Source organism: Nematostella vectensis, chromosome 4 (genome assembly GCF_932526225.1).
Source record: "Nematostella vectensis chromosome 4, jaNemVect1.1, whole genome shotgun sequence".
In the NCBI taxonomy this organism is placed as follows: domain Eukaryota; kingdom Metazoa; phylum Cnidaria; class Anthozoa; order Actiniaria; family Edwardsiidae; genus Nematostella; species Nematostella vectensis.
Genome location: NC_064037.1, coordinates 7,286,125 through 7,310,522, shown reverse-complemented (window position 1 = coordinate 7,310,522; position 24,398 = coordinate 7,286,125). Strand labels below are relative to the sequence as shown.

Sequence of the window (24,398 nt, the reverse complement as noted above, 5' to 3'; positions counted from 1 at the left end):
CTACGAATTTTGTCGATGTACTAACCAATAGAATTTAAATGAATTTCACGGGAAAATAGCTTTGGAAAAAGTGTGGTGATATTGATATACTCGTTCTGTGTCTGAATCAGGTCCTGTTCCACTATCAAAACTTAAGCGAGCCTGCTACTATCAAGAAGTTACACGCACTGCTGAACAAGAGCACAGGGGAAGTGATACAGAGAAAGCCGAGGTAAGATGACAGCGGAGGAAAGGGATCATCCAGAGAAATCGCAGATGAGGTGGCACGGATTTTGTCAGAGGGAGGGGTCAATCAGAGAAAACCCAGATGAGATGACACGGAGTTAGGCCGAGGGGAGGGGAGGGAGGGGTTATTCAGAGAAATGCCACGGGCTGGTCAGCCTGCTAGCCGGTTCTCATTGTGGGGTATTCGGAAAGGTTTTTATTTTCGAATATTGGGAACCCTGTGCCCATGCGAAGTCCGAGGTGCCCTGGGCCGAGGGTGCAAAGAAATGAGAGCCGGCAACAAAACCCCCTCTTTACGCTTGGCTGCACTTTGACCTCAGCGAGGCGTTAGCTGTCAAAATCTAGCCAATGATGATCGATGCAAAGTAAACAAGAGTTTGACAGTTTTCTGCACACGTGCAGACTAGCGTTAGATCACAACAAACCGAGCTCTCGCTAAAATGCCTGAGTTACGATGTCTTCATCAATTTTGCAGGCCTGCAACGTTTATGACAATTTCTGCAGGATTTGCGACTGCAATCTAAATCTAAAATACGGGACAAAAATATAGTTTGAGAATTTGTTTGTTCCTTCCCGCCGAGAAGGTAGTCGTGGTACGATTCTCGCGGATCTCTGCGAAACAGCGGGCATCAGATGCATAAAGTCACACAACTTTTCAAGCCGAGCTTGCAATTCGTGCGCTAGGAAAATACGCAATCTTGCTGGCCTTTTTTTTCCTATATTAGAGATGCGCTCTACGAGCAGGAAAACCTTGATAAAACTCCGACCAAAGAAACGCAACTCGGCAGTTCTCACGCCTGGTAAAAGTCCTCTGAGAAACGCTACCCGACTACCTCAAAGCTATCGTTTAGTTTCGCATTTGTGCCTTTCAATTCGTGTAAAGCTTGGTTAATAACGAGTTGGGGTTTTGTTTGCACCCTCCTCCCAGCGCACCTCGGCCTTCGTGCGCGCACAGGGTTCCCTATATTCGAAGATAAAACATTTCCGAATAACCCACAATGGGAGCCAGCTAGCAGGCTACAGGTTGGTGGAGCTCGGATTTAGCCCAAGGGGAGGAGAGGGAGAGGCGCGGATGGAAAAAGTGATTCTAAATTGAGGTTTGTTTAGTTACTTGAATTTTAACAAACGAGCCTGTGTGTTTGGAAATCGGTAGATGACCTAAGGCTCCCTGCATCTGTTTTAGGCAGTAAAATAAATCCTTCTCATAAAAGGCCACGACCTTATTAAATTGATGGATCTGGCTGTTTTGGGCTCAAAGTTAGGCTCTAAATCCAATCTCCAAGACACATGTCACCCTTGTGTAGTATTGAAATGTCCTAAAGATTTGATGCTCGACGTGTTTTCTGACAGGTGTCTGCCAAAGAATTCAAATGCTGAGGTCGAGCTCCAGACATCTCGTCCTGTCTGTGTGGAGTTATACAAGGATTACAAGGACCTTGGCCGGTTCATGTTGCGCTACGGCGGGGACACTATCGCTGCTGGCGTCATTACACAGGTGTGCAGAGGAGGACAACCATGTCAAATACAGGGAACTGTAGGGACCATGTCAAATAAAGGGAACTGTAGGGACCATGTCAAATACAGGGAACTGTAGGGACCATGTCAAATACAGGGAACTGTAGGGACCATGTCAAATACAGGGAACTGTAGGGACCATGTCAAATAAAGGGAACTGTAGGGACCATGTCAAATACAGGGAACTGTAGGGACCATGTCAAATACAGGGAACTGTAGGGACCATGTGAAATACAGGGAACTGTAGGGACCATGTCAAATACAGGGAACTGTAGGGACCATGTCAAATACAGGGAACTGTAGGGACCATGTCAAATAAAGGGAACTGTAGGGACCATGTGAAATACAGGGAACTGTAGGGACCATGTCAAATACAGGGAACTGTAGGGACCATGTCAAATACAGGGAACTGTACGGACCATGTCAAACACGGAACTGTAGGGACCATGTCAAATATAGGGAACTGTAGGGACCATGTCAAATACAGGGAACTGTAGGGACCATGTCAAATACAGGGAACTGTAGGGACCATGTCAAATACAGGGAACTGTAGGGACCATGTCAAATATAGGGAACTGTAGGGACCATGTCAAATAAAGGGAACTGTAGGGACCATGTGAAATACAGGGAACTGTAGGGACCATGTCAAATACAGGGAACTGTAGGGACCATGTCAAATACAGGGAACTGTAGGGACCATGTCAAATAAAGGGAACTGTAGGGACCATGTGAAATACAGGGAACTGTAGGGACCATGTCAAATACAGGGAACTGTAGGGACCATGTCAAATACAGGGAACTGTACGGACCATGTCAAACACGGAACTGTAGGGACCATGTCAAATATAGGGAACTGTAGGGACCATGTCAAATACAGGGAACTGTAGGGACCATGTCAAATACAGGGAACTGTAGGGACCATGTCAAATACAGGGAACTGTAGGGACCATGTCAAATATAGGGAACTGTAGGGACCATGTGAAATATAGGGAACTGTAGGGACCATGTCAAATACAGGGAACTGTAGGGACCATGTCAAATACAGGGAACTGTAGGGACCATGTTAGGGAACTGTAGGGACGATGTCAAATACACGGAACTGTAGGGACCATGTCAAATACAGGGAACTGTAGGGACCATGTCAAATACAGGGAACTGTACGGACCATGTCAAACACGGAACTGTAGGGACCATGTCAAATATAGGGAACTGTAGGGACCATGTCAAATACAGGGAACTGTAGGGACCATGTCAAATACAGGGAACTGTAGGGACCATGTCAAATACAGGGAACTGTAGGGACCATGTCAAATATAGGGAACTGTAGGGACCATGTGAAATATAGGGAACTGTAGGGACCATGTCAAATACAGGGAACTGTAGGGACCATGTCAAATACAGGGAACTGTAGGGACCATGTTAGGGAACTGTAGGGAGGATGTCAAATACACGGAACTGTAGGGACCATGTCAAATACAGGGAACTGTAGGGACCATGTCAAATACAGGGAACTGTAGGGACCATGTCAAATACAGGGAACTGTAGGGACCATGTCAAATACAGGGAACTGTAGGGACCATGTCAAATACAGGGAACTGTAGGGACCATGTCAAATACAGGGAACTGTAGGGACCATGTCAAATACAGGGAACTGTAGGGACCATGTCAAATACAGGGAACTGTAGGGACCATGTGAAATATAGGGAACTGTAGGGACCATGTCAAATACAGGGAACTGTAGGGACCATGTGAAATACAGGGAACTGTAGGGACCATGTCAAATACAGGGAACTGTAGAGACCATGTCAAATACAGGGAACTGTAGGGACCATGTCAAATACAGGTAACTGTAGGGACCATGTGAAATACAGGGAACTGTAGGGACCATGTCAAATACAGGGAACTGTAGAGACCATGTGAAATATAGGGAACTGTAGGGACCATGTGAAATACAGGGAACTGTAGGGACCATGTCAAATACAGGGAACTGTAGAGACCATGTGAAATATAGGGAACTGTAGGGACCATGTGAAATACAGGGAACTGTAGGGACCATGTGAAATACAGGGAACTGTAGGGACCATGTGAAATATAGGGAACTGTAGGGACCATGTGAAATACAGGGAACTGTAGGGACCATGTGAAATATAGGGAACTGTAGGGACCATGTGAAATACAGGGAACTGTAGGGACCATGTCAAATACAGGGAACTGTAGGGACCATGTGAAATACAGGGAACTGTAGGGACCATGTGAAATATAGGGAACTGTAGGGACGATGTCAAATACAGGGAACTGTAGGGACCATGTGAAATATAGGGAACTGTAGGGACCATGTGAAATACAGGGAACTGTAGGGACCATGTCAAATACAGGGAACTGTAGGGACCATGTCAAATACAGGGAACTGTAGGGACCATGTGAAATATAGGGAACTGTAGGGACCATGTCAAATACAGGGAACTGTAGGGACCATGTGAAATACAGGGAACTGTAGGGACCGTGTCAAATACAGGGAACTGTAGAGACCATGTGAAATATAGGGAACTGTAGGGACCATGTGAAATACAGGGAACTGTAGGGACCATGTCAAATACAGGGAACTGTAGAGACCATGTGAAATATAGGGAACTGTAGGGACCATGTGAAATACAGGGAACTGTAGGGACCATGTGAAATACAGGGAACTGTAGGGACCATGTGAAATATAGGGAACTGTAGGGACCATGTGAAATACAGGGAACTGTAGGGACCATGTGAAATATAGGGAACTGTAGGGACCATGTGAAATACAGGGAACTGTAGGGACCATGTCAAATACAGGGAACTGTAGGGACCATGTGAAATACAGGGAACTGTAGGGACCATGTGAAATATAGGGAACTGTAGGGACGATGTCAAATACAGGGAACTGTAGGGACCATGTGAAATATAGGGAACTGTAGGGACCATGTCAAATACAGGGAACTGTAGGGACCATGTGAAATATAGGGAACTGTAGGGACCATGTCAAACACGGAACTGTAGGGACCATGTCAAACACGGAACTGTAGGGACCATGTCAAATACAGGGAACTGTAGGGACCATGTGAAATATAGGGAACTGTAGGGACCATGTCAAACACGGAACTGTAGGGACCATGTCAAATACAGGGAACTGTAGGGACCATGTGAAATATAGGGAACTGTAGAGACCATGTCAAACACGGAACTGTAGCGACCATGTCAAATACAGGGAACTGTAGGGACCATGTCAAATACAGGGAACTGTAGGGACCATGTCAAACACAGGGAACTGTAGGGACCATGTTAGGGAACTGTAGGGACCATGTCAAATACAGGGAACTGTAGGGACCATGTTAGGGAACTGTAGGGACCATGTCAAATACAGGAAACTGTAGGGACCATGTTAGGGAACTGTAGGGACCATGTCAAATAAAGGGAACTGTAGGGACCATGTCAAATACAGGGAACTGTAGGGACCATGTCAAACACGGAACTGTAGGGACCATGTCAAATACAGGGAACTGTAGGGACCATGTCAAATACAGGGAACTGTAGGGACCATGTGAAATACAGGGAACTGTAGGGACCATGTCAAACACGGAACTGTAGGGACCATGTCAAATACAGGGAACTGTAGGGACCATGTCAAATACAGGGAACTGTAGGGACCATGTCAAATACAGGGAACTGTAGGAACCATGTGAAATATAGGGAACTGTAGGGACCATGTGAAATACAGGGAACTGTAGGGACCATGTCAAATACAGGGAACTGTAGGGACCATGTCAAATACAGGGAACTGTAGGGACCATGTCAAATACAGGGAACTGTAGGGACCATGTCAAATATAGGGAACTGTAGGGACCATGTTAGGGAACTGTAGGGACCATGTCAAATACAGGGAACTGTAGGGACCATGTCAAATACAGGGAACTGTAGGGACGATGTCAAATACAGGGAACTGTAGGGACCATGTCAAATACAGGGAACTGTAGGGACCATGTCAAATACAGGGAACTGTAGGGACCATGTCAAATACAGGGAACTGTAGGGACCATGTCAAATACAGGGAACTGTAGGGACCATGTCAAATACAGGGAACTGTAGGGACCATGTGAAACACAGGGAACTGTACGGACCATGTCAAATACAGGGAACTGTAGGGACCATGTCAAATACAGGGAACTGTACGGACCATGTCAAACACGGAACTGTAGGGACCATGTCAAATACAGGGAACTGTAGGGACCATGTCAAATATAGGGAACTGTAGGGGGACCATGTCAAATATAGGGAACTGTAGGGACCATGTCAAATATAGGGAACTGTAGGGACCATGTCAAATACAGGGAACTGTAGGGACCATGTCAAATACAGGGAACTGTAGGGTCCATGTCAAATAAAGGGAACTGTAGGGACCATGTCAAATACAGGGAACTGTAGGGACCATGTCAAATACAGGAACTCTAGGAACCATGCCAAATACAGGGAACTGGAGGGACCATGTCAAATACAGGGAACTGTAGGGACCATGTCAAATACAGGGAACTGTAGGGACCATGTCAAATACAGGGAACTGTAGGGACCATGTCAAATACAGGGAACTGTAGGGACCATGTCAAATACAGGGAACTATAGGGACCATGTCAAATACAGGGAACTGTAGGGACGATGTCAAATACAGGGAACTGTAGGGACGATGTCAAATACAGGGAACTGTAGGGACCATGTCAAATACAGGGAACTGTAGGGACCATGTCAAATACAGGGAACTGTAGGGACCATGTCAAATACAGGGAACTGTAGGGACCAAGTCAAATACAGGGAACTGTAGGGGGACCATGTCAAATACAGGGAACTGTAGGGTCCATGTCAAATACAGGGAACTGTAGGGACCATGTCAAATACAGGGAACTGTAGGGACCATGTCAATTACAGGGAACTGTAGGGACCATGTCAAATACAGGGACCTGTAGGGACCATGTCAAATACAGGGAACTGTAGGGACCATGTCAAATACAGGGAACTGTAGGGACCATGTCAAACACAGGGAACTGTAGGGACCATGTCAAATACAGGGAACTGTAGGGACCATGTCAAATAAAGGGAACTGTAGGGACCATGTCAAATACAGGGAACTGTAGGGACCATGTCAAATACAGGGAACTGTAGGGACCGTGTCAAATACAGGGAACTGTAGGGACCATGTCAAATACATGGAACTGTAGGGACCATGTCAAATACAGGGAACTGTAGGGACCATGTCAAATGAAGGGAACTGTAGGGACCATGTCAAATACAAGGAACTGTAGGGACCATGTCAAATACAGGGAACTGTAGGGACCATGTCAAATACAGGGAACTGTAGGGACCATGTCAAATACAGGGAACTGTAGGGACCATGTGAAATACAGGGAACTGTAGGGACCATGTCAAATACAGGGAACTGTAGAGACCATGTGAAATATAGGGAACTGTAGGGACCATGTGAAATACAGGGAACTGTAGGGACCATGTCAAATACAGGGAACTGTAGAGACCATGTGAAATATAGGGAACTGTAGGGACCATGTGAAATACAGGGAACTGTAGGGACCATGTGAAATACAGGGAACTGTAGGGACCATGTGAAATATAGGGAACTGTAGGGACCATGTGAAATACAGGGAACTGTAGGGACCATGTGAAATATAGGGAACTGTAGGGACCATGTGAAATACAGGGAACTGTAGGGACCATGTCAAATACAGGGAACTGTAGGGACCATGTGAAATACAGGGAACTGTAGGGACCATGTGAAATATAGGGAACTGTAGGGACGATGTCAAATACAGGGAACTGTAGGGACCATGTGAAATATAGGGAACTGTAGGGACCATGTCAAATACAGGGAACTGTAGGGACCATGTGAAATATAGGGAACTGTAGGGACCATGTCAAACACGGAACTGTAGGGACCATGTCAAACACGGAACTGTAGGGACCATGTCAAATACAGGGAACTGTAGGGACCATGTGAAATATAGGGAACTGTAGGGACCATGTCAAACACGGAACTGTAGGGACCATGTCAAATACAGGGAACTGTAGGGACCATGTGAAATATAGGGAACTGTAGAGACCATGTCAAACACGGAACTGTAGCGACCATGTCAAATACAGGGAACTGTAGGGACCATGTCAAATACAGGGAACTGTAGGGACCATGTCAAACACAGGGAACTGTAGGGACCATGTTAGGGAACTGTAGGGACCATGTCAAATACAGGGAACTGTAGGGACCATGTTAGGGAACTGTAGGGACCATGTCAAATACAGGAAACTGTAGGGACCATGTTAGGGAACTGTAGGGACCATGTCAAATAAAGGGAACTGTAGGGACCATGTCAAATACAGGGAACTGTAGGGACCATGTCAAACACGGAACTGTAGGGACCATGTCAAATACAGGGAACTGTAGGGACCATGTCAAATACAGGGAACTGTAGGGACCATGTGAAATACAGGGAACTGTAGGGACCATGTCAAACACGGAACTGTAGGGACCATGTCAAATACAGGGAACTGTAGGGACCATGTCAAATACAGGGAACTGTAGGGACCATGTCAAATACAGGGAACTGTAGGAACCATGTGAAATATAGGGAACTGTAGGGACCATGTGAAATACAGGGAACTGTAGGGACCATGTCAAATACAGGGAACTGTAGGGACCATGTCAAATACAGGGAACTGTAGGGACCATGTCAAATACAGGGAACTGTAGGGACCATGTCAAATATAGGGAACTGTAGGGACCATGTTAGGGAACTGTAGGGACCATGTCAAATACAGGGAACTGTAGGGACCATGTCAAATACAGGGAACTGTAGGGACGATGTCAAATACAGGGAACTGTAGGGACGATGTCAAATACAGGGAACTGTAGGGACCATGTCAAATACAGGGAACTGTAGGGACCATGTCAAATACAGGGAACTGTAGGGACCATGTCAAATACAGGGAACTGTAGGGACCATGTCAAATACAGGGAACTGTAGGGACCATGTGAAACACAGGGAACTGTACGGACCATGTCAAATACAGGGAACTGTAGGGACCATGTCAAATACAGGGAACTGTAGGGACCATGTCAAATACAGGGAACTGTAGGGACCATGTCAAATATAGGGAACTGTAGGGGGACCATGTCAAATATAGGGAACTGTAGGGACCATGTCAAATATAGGGAACTGTAGGGACCATGTCAAATACAGGGAACTGTAGGGACCATGTCAAATACAGGGAACTGTAGGGTCCATGTCAAATAAAGGGAACTGTAGGGACCATGTCAAATACAGGGAACTGTAGGGACCATGTCAAATACAGGAACTCTAGGAACCATGCCAAATACAGGGAACTGGAGGGACCATGTCAAATACAGGGAACTGTAGGGACCATGTCAAATACAGGGAACTGTAGGGACCATGTCAAATACAGGGAACTGTAGGGACCATGTCAAATACAGGGAACTGTAGGGACCATGTCAAATACAGGGAACTATAGGGACCATGTCAAATACAGGGAACTGTAGGGACGATGTCAAATACAGGGAACTGTAGGGACGATGTCAAATACAGGGAACTGTAGGGACCATGTCAAATACAGGGAACTGTAGGGACCATGTCAAATACAGGGAACTGTAGGGACCATGTCAAATACAGGGAACTGTAGGGACCAAGTCAAATACAGGGAACTGTAGGGGGACCATGTCAAATACAGGGAACTGTAGGGTCCATGTCAAATACAGGGAACTGTAGGGACCATGTCAAATACAGGGAACTGTAGGGACCATGTCAATTACAGGGAACTGTAGGGACCATGTCAAATACAGGGACCTGTAGGGACCATGTCAAATACAGGGAACTGTAGGGACCATGTCAAATACAGGGAACTGTAGGGACCATGTCAAACACAGGGAACTGTAGGGACCATGTCAAATACAGGGAACTGTAGGGACCATGTCAAATAAAGGGAACTGTAGGGACCATGTCAAATACAGGGAACTGTAGGGACCATGTCAAATACAGGGAACTGTAGGGACCGTGTCAAATACAGGGAACTGTAGGGACCATGTCAAATACATGGAACTGTAGGGACCATGTCAAATACAGGGAACTGTAGGGACCATGTCAAATGAAGGGAACTGTAGGGACCATGTCAAATACAAGGAACTGTAGGGACCATGTCAAATACAGGGAACTGTAGGGACCATGTCAAATACAGGGAACTGTAGGGACCATGTCAAATAAAGGGAACTGTAGAGACAATGTCAAATACAAGGAACTGTAGGTACCATGTCAAATACAGGGAACTGTAGGGACCATGTCAAATACAGGGAACTGTAGGGACCATGTCAAATACAAGGAACTGTAGGGACCATGTCAAATACAGGGAACTGTAGGGACCATGTCAAATACATGGAACTGTAGGGACCATGTCAAATACAGGGAACTGTAGGGACCATGTCAAATACAGGGAACTGTAGGGACCATGTCAAATACAGGGAACTGTAGGGACCATGTCAAATACAGGGAACTGTAGGGACCATGTCAAATACATGGAACTGTAGGGACCGTGTCAAATACAGGGAACTGTAGGGACCATGTCAAATAAAGGGAACTGTAGGGACCATGTCAAATACAGGGAACTGTAGGGACCATGTCAAATAAAGGGAACTGTAGGGACCATGTCAAATACAAGGAACTGTAGGTACCATGTCAAATACAGGGAACTGTAGGGACCATGTCAAATACAGGGAACTGTAGGGACCATGTCAAATACAGGGAACTGTAGGGACCATGTCAAATACAGGGAACTGTAGGGACCATGTAAGGGAACTGTAGGGACCATGTCAAATACAGAGAATTTAGGGACCATGTCAAATACAGGGAAATTTAGGGACCATGTCAAATACAGGAAACTGTAGGGACCATGTCAAATACAGGGAACTGTAGGGACCATGTCAAATACAGGGAAATTTAGGGACCATGTCAATATGGTGATGTTTTTGGTTGTGTTAGTGATGGAGTTTATTCTGCAGGGCCGAAGCAGGCCTCGAAATATTTGAGGGGGGAGAGTGGCACATGACAGAAACATTGTGAAAATATTTGGGGCAGAGCAACGCCCCTACTGGTCATTTCCTTGTAATTGATTTAAAATATTTGGGGAGGGGGGGGCACGTGCCCCCAGTGCCCCACCCCCTGCTACGGCCCTGTTATGATGATAAAGGTGATGTTCCAGGTGGTGTAAAGCTATTGTGTATTATGATGATGATGTTTGTGTTAGTGTTAGTGATGATGTTTATGATGATGATGGTGATGTTTGTTGTGGTACTAGCGATAATAGCAATGGTGTATATGGTGGTGATGATAAATGCTTTTTAATTTATGATGATGATGGTAATGTTTGTTGTGGTACTAGCGATAATAGCAATGGTGTATATGGTGGTGATGATAAATGCTGTTTTTTATTATGATAATGGTGATGTTTGTGGTGGTAATAGCGTCTTGCGTCTTTCTTTTTTTTCAGATAATGTAGCTATCTCATCGACCGATCTCTTCTCCTCGTTTAAGGTATCCCCTCCCCCTTTCCCCTTCTGCTTGGGCTACTTGGATAATCTAAGGATCGAAATATTTTAAATGAAAAAGAACTTGGCGCGATAAATTAATATTTGAACAATGTCATTCGCTGCGTTACAAAAATAACACTCTCGAACTCATTGCGTTACCAAGATGTCACAGAAGCACTCGCTGCGTTACCAAGTCATAAAAGGACTCGCTGCGTTACCAAGATAAGTCATAGAAGAACTCGCTGCGTTACCAAGATGTCACACAAGAACTCGCTGCGTTACCAAGATATGTCATTGAAGAACTCGCTGCGTTACCAAGATGTAACACAAGAATTCGTTGCGTTACCAAGATGTCACACGAGAATTTGTCGCTTTACTATCAATTATACGATTCTTACGTGACCATTTTGTCACTCAAAGAAGTCTTGCCCGAGATGACTATTAAAAAAAAAGTAACATCGTGATGTGAGTAAAAGGACTGGATGCGTGACCATGATGTCCCTAAAGGGCTGGTTGCGTGACCATGATGTCCCGCGAGGACTCGTTGCGTGACCATGATGTCCCGCGAGGACTCGTTGCGTGACCATGATGTCCCTAAAGGGCTGGTTGCGTGACCATGATGTCCCTAAAGGGCTGGTTGCGTGACCATGATGTCCCTAAAGGGCTGGTTGCGTGACCATGATGTCCCTAAAGGGCTGGTTGCGTGACCATGATGTCCCTAAAGGGCTGGTTGCGTGACCATGATGTCCCTAAAGGGCTGGTTGCGTGACCGTGATGTCCCTAAAGGGCTGGTTGTGTGACCATTGTGTCCCTCAAAGACTCGTTGCGTGACCATGATGTCCCGCGAGGACTCGTTGCGTGACCATGATGTCACTCAAGGACTAGTTGCGTTACCATTGTGTCTCGACGACTGGTGCCGTGACTTTGATGTCACTCAAAGACTTTAGCGTGGCCATGACGTCACGACGTCACATGTTGGGCTTCGGAACTAAGTCTTGAAATTAAATATATTAAATATAAGTGTCTGTCAAATCAGGATTTGTATAGTCACGAATAAAAAGAAGAAAATTTTGCGATAGTATCTTTTTTGTATGACGTTTCTACGATAGTGACTGCCCGGCTATGTGATTATATTTATCTTTGTCTTGTCTATCTAATGCTCCAAGAATAGCCCCTCGTAGTTTTTGTCTATTGTCTGTGTAAGTCACAACTGACTAGTTCGGCTACGGGCTATACTGGGGAAGAGAAAAAAAACGCGCCGCGGGGGGTCGCGGGGGTCGAGATACTCATTTACCACGTGGCGGCGGCGGTTACAGCGCGTCGTTTGAAAGGTCGCAAGCTCATAGGGACAGAGCTCGCTGTAGGAGCGAAACTAAGGCAAATACATCCAGTTAAAGTAGGGATACGTTCTTTATAAAACACAAAATCCCGTGAAACAAATTGTAATTGTTAAAGTGTATTAATCAAGCCAGAACAACAGAGAACAAAGACATTACAGTGTTTTAGTGCTAAATAAACTAAATAGTATTTCACGGCTTTTTGAAAACCACTCTAACAAGACATTAGACTTCATTTCGGAGTCAAATTATCCTATTGCCCGTGGTTCGGTCGACAAAAAAAATACGATTTTGTACCGACCGATTGAGGCGGTATCAACTGAATTTTCGGCCTCTCAAAATGTTGTAGAACGTTATGCGTTTCGCTTACGTAGACTCCCTCCCGAAATCGGATTAACGAGTTACTTTTATTAAGGTGCTCGTTAGGAAAGCTTGTGGCGACACGTTGGTTCTGTTTCCGTCTTTGGCTTTTTCTATAAACAGGGACTTCTCTCCTTTTGAAGTGTTTTGGCGAACTGCGTCAATCCCATGACATTTTGGGCAACGTACTACAAGAGCAAATGATTGTGCAAAAATACAAACTTTATTTGTTGTGCTCCTCCGTCCGGGGTCTCTATTGGGCTCTTAGTAGGGATATAGTCTAGAAATAGCCATTTGCCTTAGAAACATCGGGTTGGCATCGCCGTGTTAAGTGTTACCCTTTTTCTGACATCCGTTCATATCTCTTTATCAGACCATCACACAATAGAGATACTAGAACTCCTTCAGTTATCAAGAGACTTTCGTCTGACATATAATCGAGATAGTATTCCATTGAGTAGAACTCGAAGATAAGACTCAGGAGAGCCAACTCCCTGAGAGAACGATCTCTTCATAATATCGTCCAATGTTTCTCTGACCTTATCGCCTGTGTTTGATTTGCTTCAAGTAGAACACCCTTCCCTTCACAAAGCTTATGGTGTATATGTTTTATTGTGGGGGAAAATGTTGTATTGTGGGTTTACATGTTTTATTGTGGGTGTACATGTTTTATTGTCTGTAAGTTCATGTCATGAGGTAATCCTCTTAAACTTGAGACAGATTTTTTAACTTTGTGTGAACTATGTAAGATTCATACATACAACCTTTAGTTTATGCAACAAAAAAACCTGTTTTGAATTTGATTAAAAATCGTATTTAAAAGAGCGTTGAAGACCGACTTTTGAGATCTAGGCCGCGTCAAATTAGGACTTAGTCGATGTTGAATACGGTCATTGTTGAATACGGTAGTTTACCCTTTTCTTTTCTAAATACGTCACTTTTTGATTAAGTCATATTGTTTGTGCTTACATCTACGTCACCTAAGGGTGCTCATATGGTGACTATGTTTTTTCATCAAACAGTTGTTTTAAACAGTTGTGTAATTCAGTAATTTCTTTCAATTTGCTGACAAAAAAATATTATTTGAAAGCTTTAAATATTTTTACAAGATCAAATATAGATTTAAGGTTATACGAGGTGCGCAATACGATAAACTGTGGTCTTAAGTCTGTGGTTTTATAATTCTGCCATCCTATTGGCCAACCACAGAATATTGCTATGCGACGCACGCTACCGTGTTCACCTAAATTGTTTGTGAAGTAAGCCAATAGGGATGTCAGAAACAGTTGATTGACATGAATTTCATTAGCCAACTAGCAGGGCAAAGAGTGCTTCGGTGCACATCTACATACGAAGGAATCCTCATAGTTGTGAAATTCATGCCAGACAAAAATGTTATTTTTGCATGTTTATTTGCCTACTTTCCCATGGTGGCCTCGGTAGCGCTCGTCTCACGATATTTGCCAAGCTTAGAAGGTCGTTGCAAGTTGTGTGTCATGTCCTACCCTCACAAGCTGAGCGCAAGACGTTTCTTCTCTCACGTTGTTCTACCATCGTCCGAAGTCTTCTTTAAATTAGACATGTTCTGTGCTCACCGGTGTCATGTCATACCTCGCAAGCTGAGCGCAAGACGTTTCTTCTCTCGTTGTTCTACCATCGTCGTAAGTCTTCTCTGAATTAGACATGTTCCGCGTGCTCACCAGTGTCATGTCATACCCCCACAGTCGAGCGCGCGGAGCACCTTCTCTCACGTTGCTCCGCCATCGTCGCCCATCTTCTCTTGATGCCCTCGGTAGACATGGTCTTCTGAAGCGCTCTCCGGTACATTGGAAGTCTCCACGCGTAAATAAACGCATCCAGCGCAACCTTGACGAACAATAACAGATCCCTAACCCGCATCACTATGAAAATATAGAACTGGTCTCGCAGGGAGAACGTGTTTAATCCGTACAACCAGACGTATTGGACGATAACGTGTGGGAGAGCCGAAGCGAGCAGGATCCCGGCAAGATAGAGGGTCACGATGGTAAACTGTCGCTCGATATTTTCCGTCTGTCGCTTGTTCGGGAAGCGCTCGTTGCTCAGGCCTCGGCTGATCTTCTTGCGCCGGACTTGTTTGGAGAAGGATCGAAATAGAAACGCTAGGGTGATGAACAGGATAATGGTGATGAGGGTCGGGTGAAGCGCGAGGTCGGCCTTCAGGAAGGTGTTCTGGTCAATGTTGACGAAGTGGAGAACGGAGAACACGCTGAAGTATAACCATATGACGACCACGCAAATCGTGATCCTCGGACGCGATATCCACTGCTTGTAGCGGTGAGGGTAAGTAATGGCGACGCACTGGGACCAAGAGAGCACGAGCACAATCAGGAACGACGAGCTGATGGCGACCGTGGACACGAACTGGCCGATTTGATACAGCACCAAGATTCCTTGCCGAATGTGACGTTTTGTCGTGTAGCGTTCGACATAATAGACGGCAAAAAACGGCTCAGTGGTTAAGCCTGTAAGAAGATCAGCCACCGCGAGGCCGACCACTAAAGGCGTGGTGGGCTTGTTGAAGCACTTGAGGGGGTCTCGCCAGATGGACGAAAGCAAGAGGATATTTGTCGGGACCGTAATGGCAGCAAGGATCACCAGGGTTATCGCGGACGCGAGCTCTGTTCGGTAATATATTTCCATGACAGCCTGCGTCTCCGAGTCTATTTCGTCTCTCCCTACTGTTGCGTTTGTTATTGGTGGGTTTATTGTCGTTGTGTACATAAGATAATTATTGTTTGCCTTTGCCATTTTGAAGATTTGATTTTGTATCCAGCTGACGGCCTATGCTCGTTTCCCTTGACAATGAGATCTAACCTTGTCTCCGTGTATCAAACCCAAGCCTGACTTTGTTAAATCCTGTCTGGCTAACGATTGCCAGTCTGAATCGAATCGTCTGATTCCCTAAACCGTCTCCCGTTTGCCTACGCACCACGTATCTTTCCGTGAAATCTCTAGTTTTACAACCCTCGAGTTGTCAAATCAAATTACCAGAATTCGATACGATTTCGGCGTGCCGTCCTTGATGTGCTCTCTTACCCATAGCCAAGGGTCAAGCTTTGAAGTCGTGTGCTTAGACTGGACGAAAAAACAAGTTCTCGTTTTATCTTGGCGGGGGAGTTGTATGCGGAAATAACCCGTAACGTGTTGGAAGTTAAGCCGCCAATCCCTCGGAGTATCCGCTGCCTCTGTTTTGCTAGCACTTTCGCCAAGGTGTGAGCTTACAGCCGCTGTCACTGTTTTTCTTGCACTTTCCTAGGTGTGAGCTTAGAGGTTCTGACGGTCTAGTTTAGCGTACCTTTGACGCCTTGATTAGATGTAAGACCATAACTATGTTTGGCTTTCGGTCCCTGTCTGCCGACGAGTTTTTTTTGGATGTAAATCAATTGTAATTGACCGAGTGAAGAACAAAAAAGGTCCACATAGGATGTGACGCGTCAGTATTTTTAGGATAAAATAAAAACAATCGAACACAAGTGGAATATACTTCTCTCTTTTGAATGGGAGATGACGAACTTCACGCTAAAAAGCTGAACTTTTGCTAGTTCTGTCGCTTGTTAAACACAAAATCTCTCAAGTACAAGGGGTCTTCTTTCCTCTTGATGCTGGTTATTTCGGGTTTAGATATTTTCACCTGTCATCCAAGTTTGCGGTAACTCGATTCTCTCTGCGAAGGATGAAAATTCCTTTGCGATCTCATGAAGCGGCTTTAGAAGTCTTTATGCGAAGTTTCACCCGGTACACTTGCAATTTTTGCATATATAGTTCTCATGAACTATAGCGACGTCTTTTTCGACTGAAAACAAAATAGTAAGATCTTAACCGTGATAATATAAGCTGGTCACTCAATCAGACTGACTGCGCGTCAACGTTTATAATTTGGAGAATTCTATTGGGAAATTAAATTCTGTAGGGTTTGAAATCTCAAGTGTACAGCTAGCGACAATTAATCGAGATGGCGTTTGAGATTTAGTGCCATCACATGCTCGATGTTTGGTCAGAAAAAAGGCCAAACTAACCGAAACAATAGAAAGAGCAATATTAAACGGATAGAAATTTAATTGCCAAGTACTTTGTATGTGTTGATTACATAGAAAGTGTTTTACCTTATTTGTAAAATTGTCCTTTGTATTTGATCTAAGGGTATTTATCAAGGCCCTCGAGGTTTCCAGCATAGTAAATGTGATTAAAATCCTATTTTTCTGCCAAACATGTTTAATTTGAACTTTCCATTAGGACTCTTTTTCACGAAAATTAATCTATGCGGCTTTCACAATACGCCCACTATCGCATATGCTTTTGGAGTATACCTTAACTGTGAGATCCTGTTCTATAAATTCCAAGTAAATAACACATATTGATTTTTCGCTTATATCTTGCCTTTTTTTATACGTAAACGAGACAAACGGAAACTGATTATTTATATTGTATATCCGAAGCAATAACACTTTTCTTTCCTTGAATACGATATAGGAAACTCGTAAATGAGCCCACAGAATTTAAATTTATAGTCTCTTGATTTTGTCTTTCTTTTACATTTAAGCGAACATTTCACGGCTATCATCCATCTCTATCTGATTATACAAGGTTCGTCTACAGCAGCGGATGAATTTTTAGTTGCATTTTAGCGACCCCGAAACGACCCCGAAATTTGTTTGATACATTTTTCTCCCCTGAGGCATTTGATATTTCCACATGCAAACAGTAGAAGTTCTATAGAAATTGTTCCAAAAGTCAGCATTGCAACATCTTGAAGAACGCTTACTTGGTTTTGGCTGTGGGGAAATCCGCTGTTTTTTTGAAACAACAGGTAACACCCTGGTACGGAGTTTTTGGATTTTGGACATTTGTCAACAAACAAATATCTGGTACATATCTGCGTATAAATGCACGCTATAAAGATAGCTTAGAACTATCATTTAGATATCAATACTTGATTATAACTTGCTAAAAACTATCGAGAAAACGTCTTTTCCGGCCGCCTGCTATTTGCGATATGATCTTTAATCATCTTGACTGTTTTCACATCGCCACGCTAAAGAGTCATGTGATTATTTGAGCGGCGTTTCATTAGCGCTTGCCGCCCAGCTCTCAGTGATGCGCTTGCATTCATAGCAACTAGCTTGAACTAGAGCGTACCACGTGACTCTCACGTGACCTAAAGAAAGAAGGAAAACTCGAGAAAAAAAAAAGGTATTGTATTGTATTGTCGGAAGAAAGAGGCGTTAGTCGAATGAGCGTTAGATTGAGCAATCAAAGTTCAGGTTCCATACTGTAATATACTAGAAGCCAAACTTGTCTATAGTATGCTGTTGAAATATTTTTGTTTCGAAATCGTAATAATACAGCTAAACAGTGGCAAGCCTTTGGCGGTTATTATTTTTTTTGTCACTAAGAATAATACGGAGCGTGAAGCATAAAAATTCAAGATTACCGCGTGTGCTGACGAGAGGTACATTAGAGCATAATAAAAGGATGGAACACTGTCTATAAGAGTATGTCATCAGAAACCCACGGTTGGTATCCAGATTGTGCCAATCGGACCCATTTGCCTAAACCTGGTCAGACAAAAATTAGTAAAACGAAAAAGAGTTGTTTGTTATAAAATACTTCTCTTTATAGATGGTTGAAGACTCCTGCCGACTTAATTAAAAAACGCCAATTCATCATTCGCACAAGGCACGTCCAGCTGTTTGCATCAGATGTTCGTCTTGTTAATAGCCACCCTCTCGCTTTTCTCTCAATCCCCCTTTCCCCTATCTTTGCGCTTGCTACCTTGTAAATGTTGGGTTTTACCTTTAGTTCACGCTTTTAAATGTCCTCGGTGCACCTGCTTGCCTCAAAGCTCACCTTAATGGGAATTTTCGGTGCTTGTTAAACCATCGAGCTTCCAAACAGAGGTGAAATCGCGAGATCCGGCGATTTCTGCTACATATTGCTTCCGCATACAAATAAACGTCTATTTGCACTCACGCGCATTAGTGCCAACATTATCTGCGCGTGTTTCCTCAAAATACTGTGCTATTAGCTTGGCTTATATCTCAGCCCGGACCCAGAGGAAGAGTGTGTTCTCATATCCCAAGGGGACGACGCTCGACGCCAGCGCTAATATCGTGTGCGGATGTGCCGGACATGTTGTGCCGATCCATTAATGGAGCTCTTTTGCCGAGCTATTGAAATGTGTGAATGCCGGCAAAACCCGACATTATTTGTCGTGCGAGTTCCTTAATTATCGCAGGCCGTAAAACGGAAAAATCCATATATTGCTCGAGGTTGTTTGATTCTAATTTCTCAGTGCGCCAAGGGCAAGGATAAGAAGGAGTCTGTACGCAACAAAACTACGCAACACGGAAATGATATAGATAAAGTTATATTAAACCATGGGTAATCGCTCGGACAATGCATTCACTTAAGGATGACGTGCGACGGATAACCGCCCTGGCCTGCGCATTGAAATTATTTGGAAAACGTAAAGTAAAAAGACAAAGAAATGTCTCATTAATGTGAGAAAAGCAAACTCAAGACGCCGGAATAAGCAGTTATTCCCATGATTTACCAGAAGAAAGCTTAGAATTTCCCAAGCACGTCTAAAGAAAAAGACTCCATGCGACTTCAGAGCGAAAAAAAATTTATTTGATGTACGCAAGTGCGAGTTTGCGTACAGGAAGTTACACTTTAGTAGTTAATGTTTGTTCGTAACTTGATAGGCGTGAGGAAATAGGTCTAATGAGCTAATGAAAAATAAATCGCGACTTTCGAATGAGAAGTGCTTACAAATGATATCGATCGCCTATCAAAAGATGGAACTTAAAACAATCCGGCCTCGGCATAAAAGACACGGAAATACTGCCTTTGGTAATTGACCTGTAATGGATCACCAATTACCGACGAGTAGAGCGAATACGAGAAATACGACTCGAAAAGCTTCTGTGGTGCTCCTCGCCCATAAACATGAGAGGAAAACTGACTGACGAAGGTTGCTTGGGTAGCCTGACGTGTGGTTTTGAAATCTGTAATTGGTTTTATCTGTTTCTATTATCGTTCCTCCCGCCCGTCCGTTGGTCGGTCACACGGTCCACCGGTCGGTCGTCCGTGCGGGCGGGCGGTCTATCCTATCGGTTTGTTGGCCGGATGCATTTTTGTATTAATGCCACGTTTGTCTGCCTATCTCTGTTAATGTATCGTAAAGCCCGTTTAGTTCCTATCGAGAGGAACCATCCATTATAAAGAGAGACGCTTATATTTTTTGGCGTGCTCATCCTATACTTACAAAAAAATCCACTAAAAGATCACTACTGTCTTTTCTTTTTTGCTTTTAGATGTAATGTTTGACCCTTATCTCTACCCTTTAAAGAAAATCACTTTACTTCTGTTTTGAGTTTTATTTTCGGTGCCATTTTGAGTTCTGTTTTGAGTGCCATCTTGTCGCGCACTTGATAAGATGAGTAGTGGAGCAATACAGGCGAAAATTCACGACTCTCTAATCAATGGACAACTTCCCGCAATAATTCACACTTACTCCCTTCTATTCTATCGTCGAATAATCCTTTTATCAACCAACTTCATTGAAGCCTTACAATCTACGAATACAATCCAAGTCTGTAGTTGAGCGTAAATGGCTCGACTCGTGGCAAACACAATTACCTCCTCTCTCCCTCGCATTAGCGAATCCGAGATCTTGTAATTAGGGAAACCAGATCCCATTTGACTTGAGAGCGTTTTATCATGTAAACTCAGTCAAATGTGACATTTAAAAGTCTTGACTTAACAGCTTTAATCCAAGCCCTTGTGACAGACTAAATGATATCCACTTCGTTTCACGCATACTTTCTTTAAAAATGAATTTAAAAATCGTCTTTCAATCCCCGATGTTACGTAAAAAAATATCGCGCATTGGTGGGTATACGCCTCCAGTTGGTAGCGTTAGACCGTACTGACAAAATAAACCGAGATTCATTATGAATTTCATTCTTGGTGTATCTCCCGGTTGGTTCTCTATCCCCCGGCAACTTTCCCGTCTACTTTGTCCTCACAACGTCTCCCCACGATATGAATCTTTCCAAGAGGCAGTTTTATACAATTTCTACTGACAATCAGACCAAAAGCAAGCTCAAGAGGAGTGCTGTTTGATGATAGTTTTGGGGCCTTTATAAGCAATTACGTATTTTTTTCATTTGTTTATAAACTGAAGAGAGCATCCAAGTGTGACATTATCGATAATCTCATTCCCATGGACGTTTTTGCTTCTTCTTTTTTTCGTACGGTAGACGTTTAGCCAATTAGAACGAGTAAGAAACGCAGATGGAATTATAATACTCTGAGCACCAGAGAACTTACCAATAAAATGCCACTAGCCTCGAATTAATATACGATGCTGTTCATTTCTGTTAGTGTTGTTTTTGGCTATTTGCTTTTTATTCGACTGATTCGGACCGCGCAAGGTATTTCGAAATTTGCTGCTTATTGCGCAAAGTTATCGAAAATGTAAGAGTTAAAGCTGCTGATATTTCTATAACGCTGTTGGGACAATAACGGTTAGAATCTATGTGTTGTTACTAGAAACTGCGTGAGTTTTAAAGAGATAAACAAGCGTGTACTTATACTTATAAAAATATGTTTTTGCGAGCAACAAGACCTTTTCACCGAAACCGTCTCCACGCGCCCTAGATCAGATAGAAGATGTCTCACTCCAAAATTTTAAATACCTCAACAATCAGGCCCGTCTGTAGATTGATTTAATCAACGAAAGACCAAGTATTTTAAAATTGCTCTTTATAAACCATGTCATTAAATGAAATGGATTTTCCAGCCACAAGCTCCTGCTTTTACCCACTTCCTGCAAACTTTCCTGATAGTAAAACGATAGATAAAATCTCTGTCCCTGCTATATGATCCTTCACATTTAATTCATCTTAAATCATAACAAGAATCATTCTAGTTTTTAAACTATCTTTTCTAGTTGGTTGTTCCCCTCTCTTGATTTTCCCAACCGCAATACAGAAGCCATGCGGCTTTGAAAAAAAAAGCCATTCCATTATTCCATTTCACTCAATTATTTATTTCTGCTGCGGTGCACCCTCTAGAAAGAGGAGAGGAAATCTCGATTTTCCAAGATTCAAAGAAGCATGTATCCCAGCGTGTGTGAAGGGATAAACATCAAATATATCTGCCAACAGGGGCTGTGCCATGATCAATAATTTTCAAGTACATCGTAATATTATCAGGAAAAAAGAATGGAATGATACTACGTCTCTATCTTTATAAACTCTGCCCTATATAGAATGATGGAGAAAAAACATCTAGATTTATTACATTTTACTTGGAAATAAGAAATTGGAATTGACCCATCACATCCTGGCAAGGGCGTCACAGGCAAGCTTAACCGAATGGTCCCCGATGATAGACCGATTATCCCCGAGCATAGACCGATGGACCCCTAGTATAAGCCGATGGATCCGAAGATGGCCCGAAGATAGTCCCACCATCCCAGATCATGCCCAAATGACCCGAGGAAGGACCGATTGTCTTCAAGGACGGGCCTATCGTCTCGCGGTGGTGCTGATTGTAATAATGCGAGAGTCGTTTATGTTAGGGACTGGTCTGACTCCTTTATATGATTTCATTTGTTTTTCAAATAAAATAGTGAAAGGTCATGACGGTTTAGCTACTGCTTTGAGATTGAACAAACACGACTTGCAGTTCCTACTGATTGGAAATGATAAATTATTTTTTTAAAGGCTAGTAGGTCATTAACTGTACAAATAAAATAAGAGTTTTTTTTAGGGATTGAAATATAATTCATTTGTAACCTGAACAATATCCGGAAAATAATAAGATCATGTAATTACATCTTCGTATTACCCGACATGCTGGTGCATTTCGCAGATTTCAATCAAAATGAATAACCGCAATCCGGGGAATTTAGGATTCCAGTCTTTATCCATCCTATCTCTTCATAGAATAAAGAGAAATATTCATGTTTTTCGAGATTCCAGGCGTGGTTTTTGTCTTATAATTATATTTTATCTTCTAATCTGGCTCTAAGTAATTCTAGAAATCCACTCCAGTATAGTCTTATGCCTACAAAGCTTAGAAGAAGCTTTCTGCCAAAAATGATTTTGTATTATTGTAGTTTTTCCTCTCTTCCTATGGCGCAATTTCGCAGTGTTTTGCGATTTTCTTGATGAATAACTGCCAGTTTTCCCTAAAACAATTAGGGCTAAGCAAGCATTGAAGTTTATCGAAAGCACGAAATCTCCAGACTATGTTACTGATAAGATGAAGACAAAATACAGTGAGAGATGTATCCCAGGGCGAAAGCCGGTTACCTGATAACATAGAAAATGTGGAGTAACGACTTGCTATAATCAGAATACACGAGCTAATAGAAAATAAGTTCTACGGGCAAAAGAGAGCTTGTAAAGAGAACCTAGTATAGCGGTTCTGAAATATATGACGACGATGAGCTGGTAACAACCCTCTAAAAGAGATCTAAACGATTGAAAGTTGGGAAATTGCCAGTTAACATTCTCATTGAGACTAAACTTTTGACAATTAACAATTTGAGAGCAAATTTTATTATTTGCAAACAAATTTAATTGAGTTGTAGAATGTTGGCCTGATTAATTGGAATCTGGAGAGAAGCCTTAGCTACCTTTTGCCTTAGCATTAACTCAAACTCGTTTACAAATATTCCGCTAACATTAGACTAACATTGAGCAAGCTTCTCGATGAAGTAAATAAAAATAATCATAGCAGTATTTCGAAAAGATCGAAGCCAGGGTTGTTGAAGGGTTATGTGAGTAAAATGAAGTGCTAGTGGGTTTGCTGGCCGTATGCATGCCAATAAAGACCAAGCTATCAAGGTGTACGTACCTGTGCGGGGTTCGCTGGTGCGACGCTGTGCCGATACGCGGTCAGAAATGGATAAACCAGCTAGACGCCTTTGACCCGCGCAAGCGCATTGCCGCCACAAATTGTCAAACAAAGTCGGCTTTGCCAAGGCACATGGCGCAAGAGTGAAATGAAGCTCATGTACACCTTAGAAAATGTACATTAACAAGGATTCTTAATTCAAAAGTTATCAATTAGTTGATTGTGCTTATGAAAAACGTGTTCGAAAAGAAATAAATCAACAATGGCAAGCCAATTTCCGCCTCAGTATTCTCACTTATATCTAAAAAAATATATATAATTTTGGTGCACCAAATCCGAAGTGAAAAGATTATCTGATAATTGTTGAGATTTTCTTGTATTGGTTGTAATAAGAAATATTCTTGTCATCGTTTATCCATAATGGCTGTATG

At 43.2% G+C, this 24,398-nt stretch overlaps 2 protein-coding genes across 5 annotated transcripts in view; one reads left to right on the top strand and one right to left on the bottom strand.

Moving 5' to 3' along the window:
- Positions 1-12,427, top strand: part of LOC5519699 (HBS1-like protein) — a 31,852-nt gene extending 19,425 nt beyond the window's left edge. Inside the window, exons 18-20 of the mRNA XM_048726441.1 lie at positions 111-211; positions 1,576-1,720; positions 11,317-12,427. Of these exons, the coding sequence (XP_048582398.1) occupies positions 111-211; positions 1,576-1,720; positions 11,317-11,325 (255 nt within the window). The 3' untranslated portion in view covers positions 11,326-12,427. The remainder of the gene's footprint in view (positions 1-110; positions 212-1,575; positions 1,721-11,316) is intronic.
- Positions 12,428-13,646: 1,219 nt separating this feature from the next.
- LOC5519698 (dopamine receptor 2) lies at positions 13,647-24,119 on the bottom strand. Of its 4 annotated transcripts, none has more exons than XM_032364474.2 (2): positions 23,968-24,119; positions 13,647-16,888 (listed from the first exon to the last, which is right to left on the bottom strand). In XM_032364474.2, exon 2 carries the CDS (start codon positions 15,841-15,843, stop codon positions 14,764-14,766), a length of 1,080 nt encoding a protein of 359 aa, XP_032220365.2. In that variant the 5' UTR covers positions 15,844-16,888; positions 23,968-24,119; the 3' UTR covers positions 13,647-14,763. The 4 variants fall into 4 exon arrangements, with proteins under 4 accessions (XP_032220365.2, XP_032220363.2, XP_032220364.2 ...); XM_032364472.2 differs by lacking the exon at positions 23,968-24,119 and adding an exon at positions 18,943-19,427; XM_032364473.2 differs by lacking the exon at positions 23,968-24,119 and adding an exon at positions 17,858-18,908.
- Between the last annotated feature and the right edge of the window lie 279 nt (positions 24,120-24,398).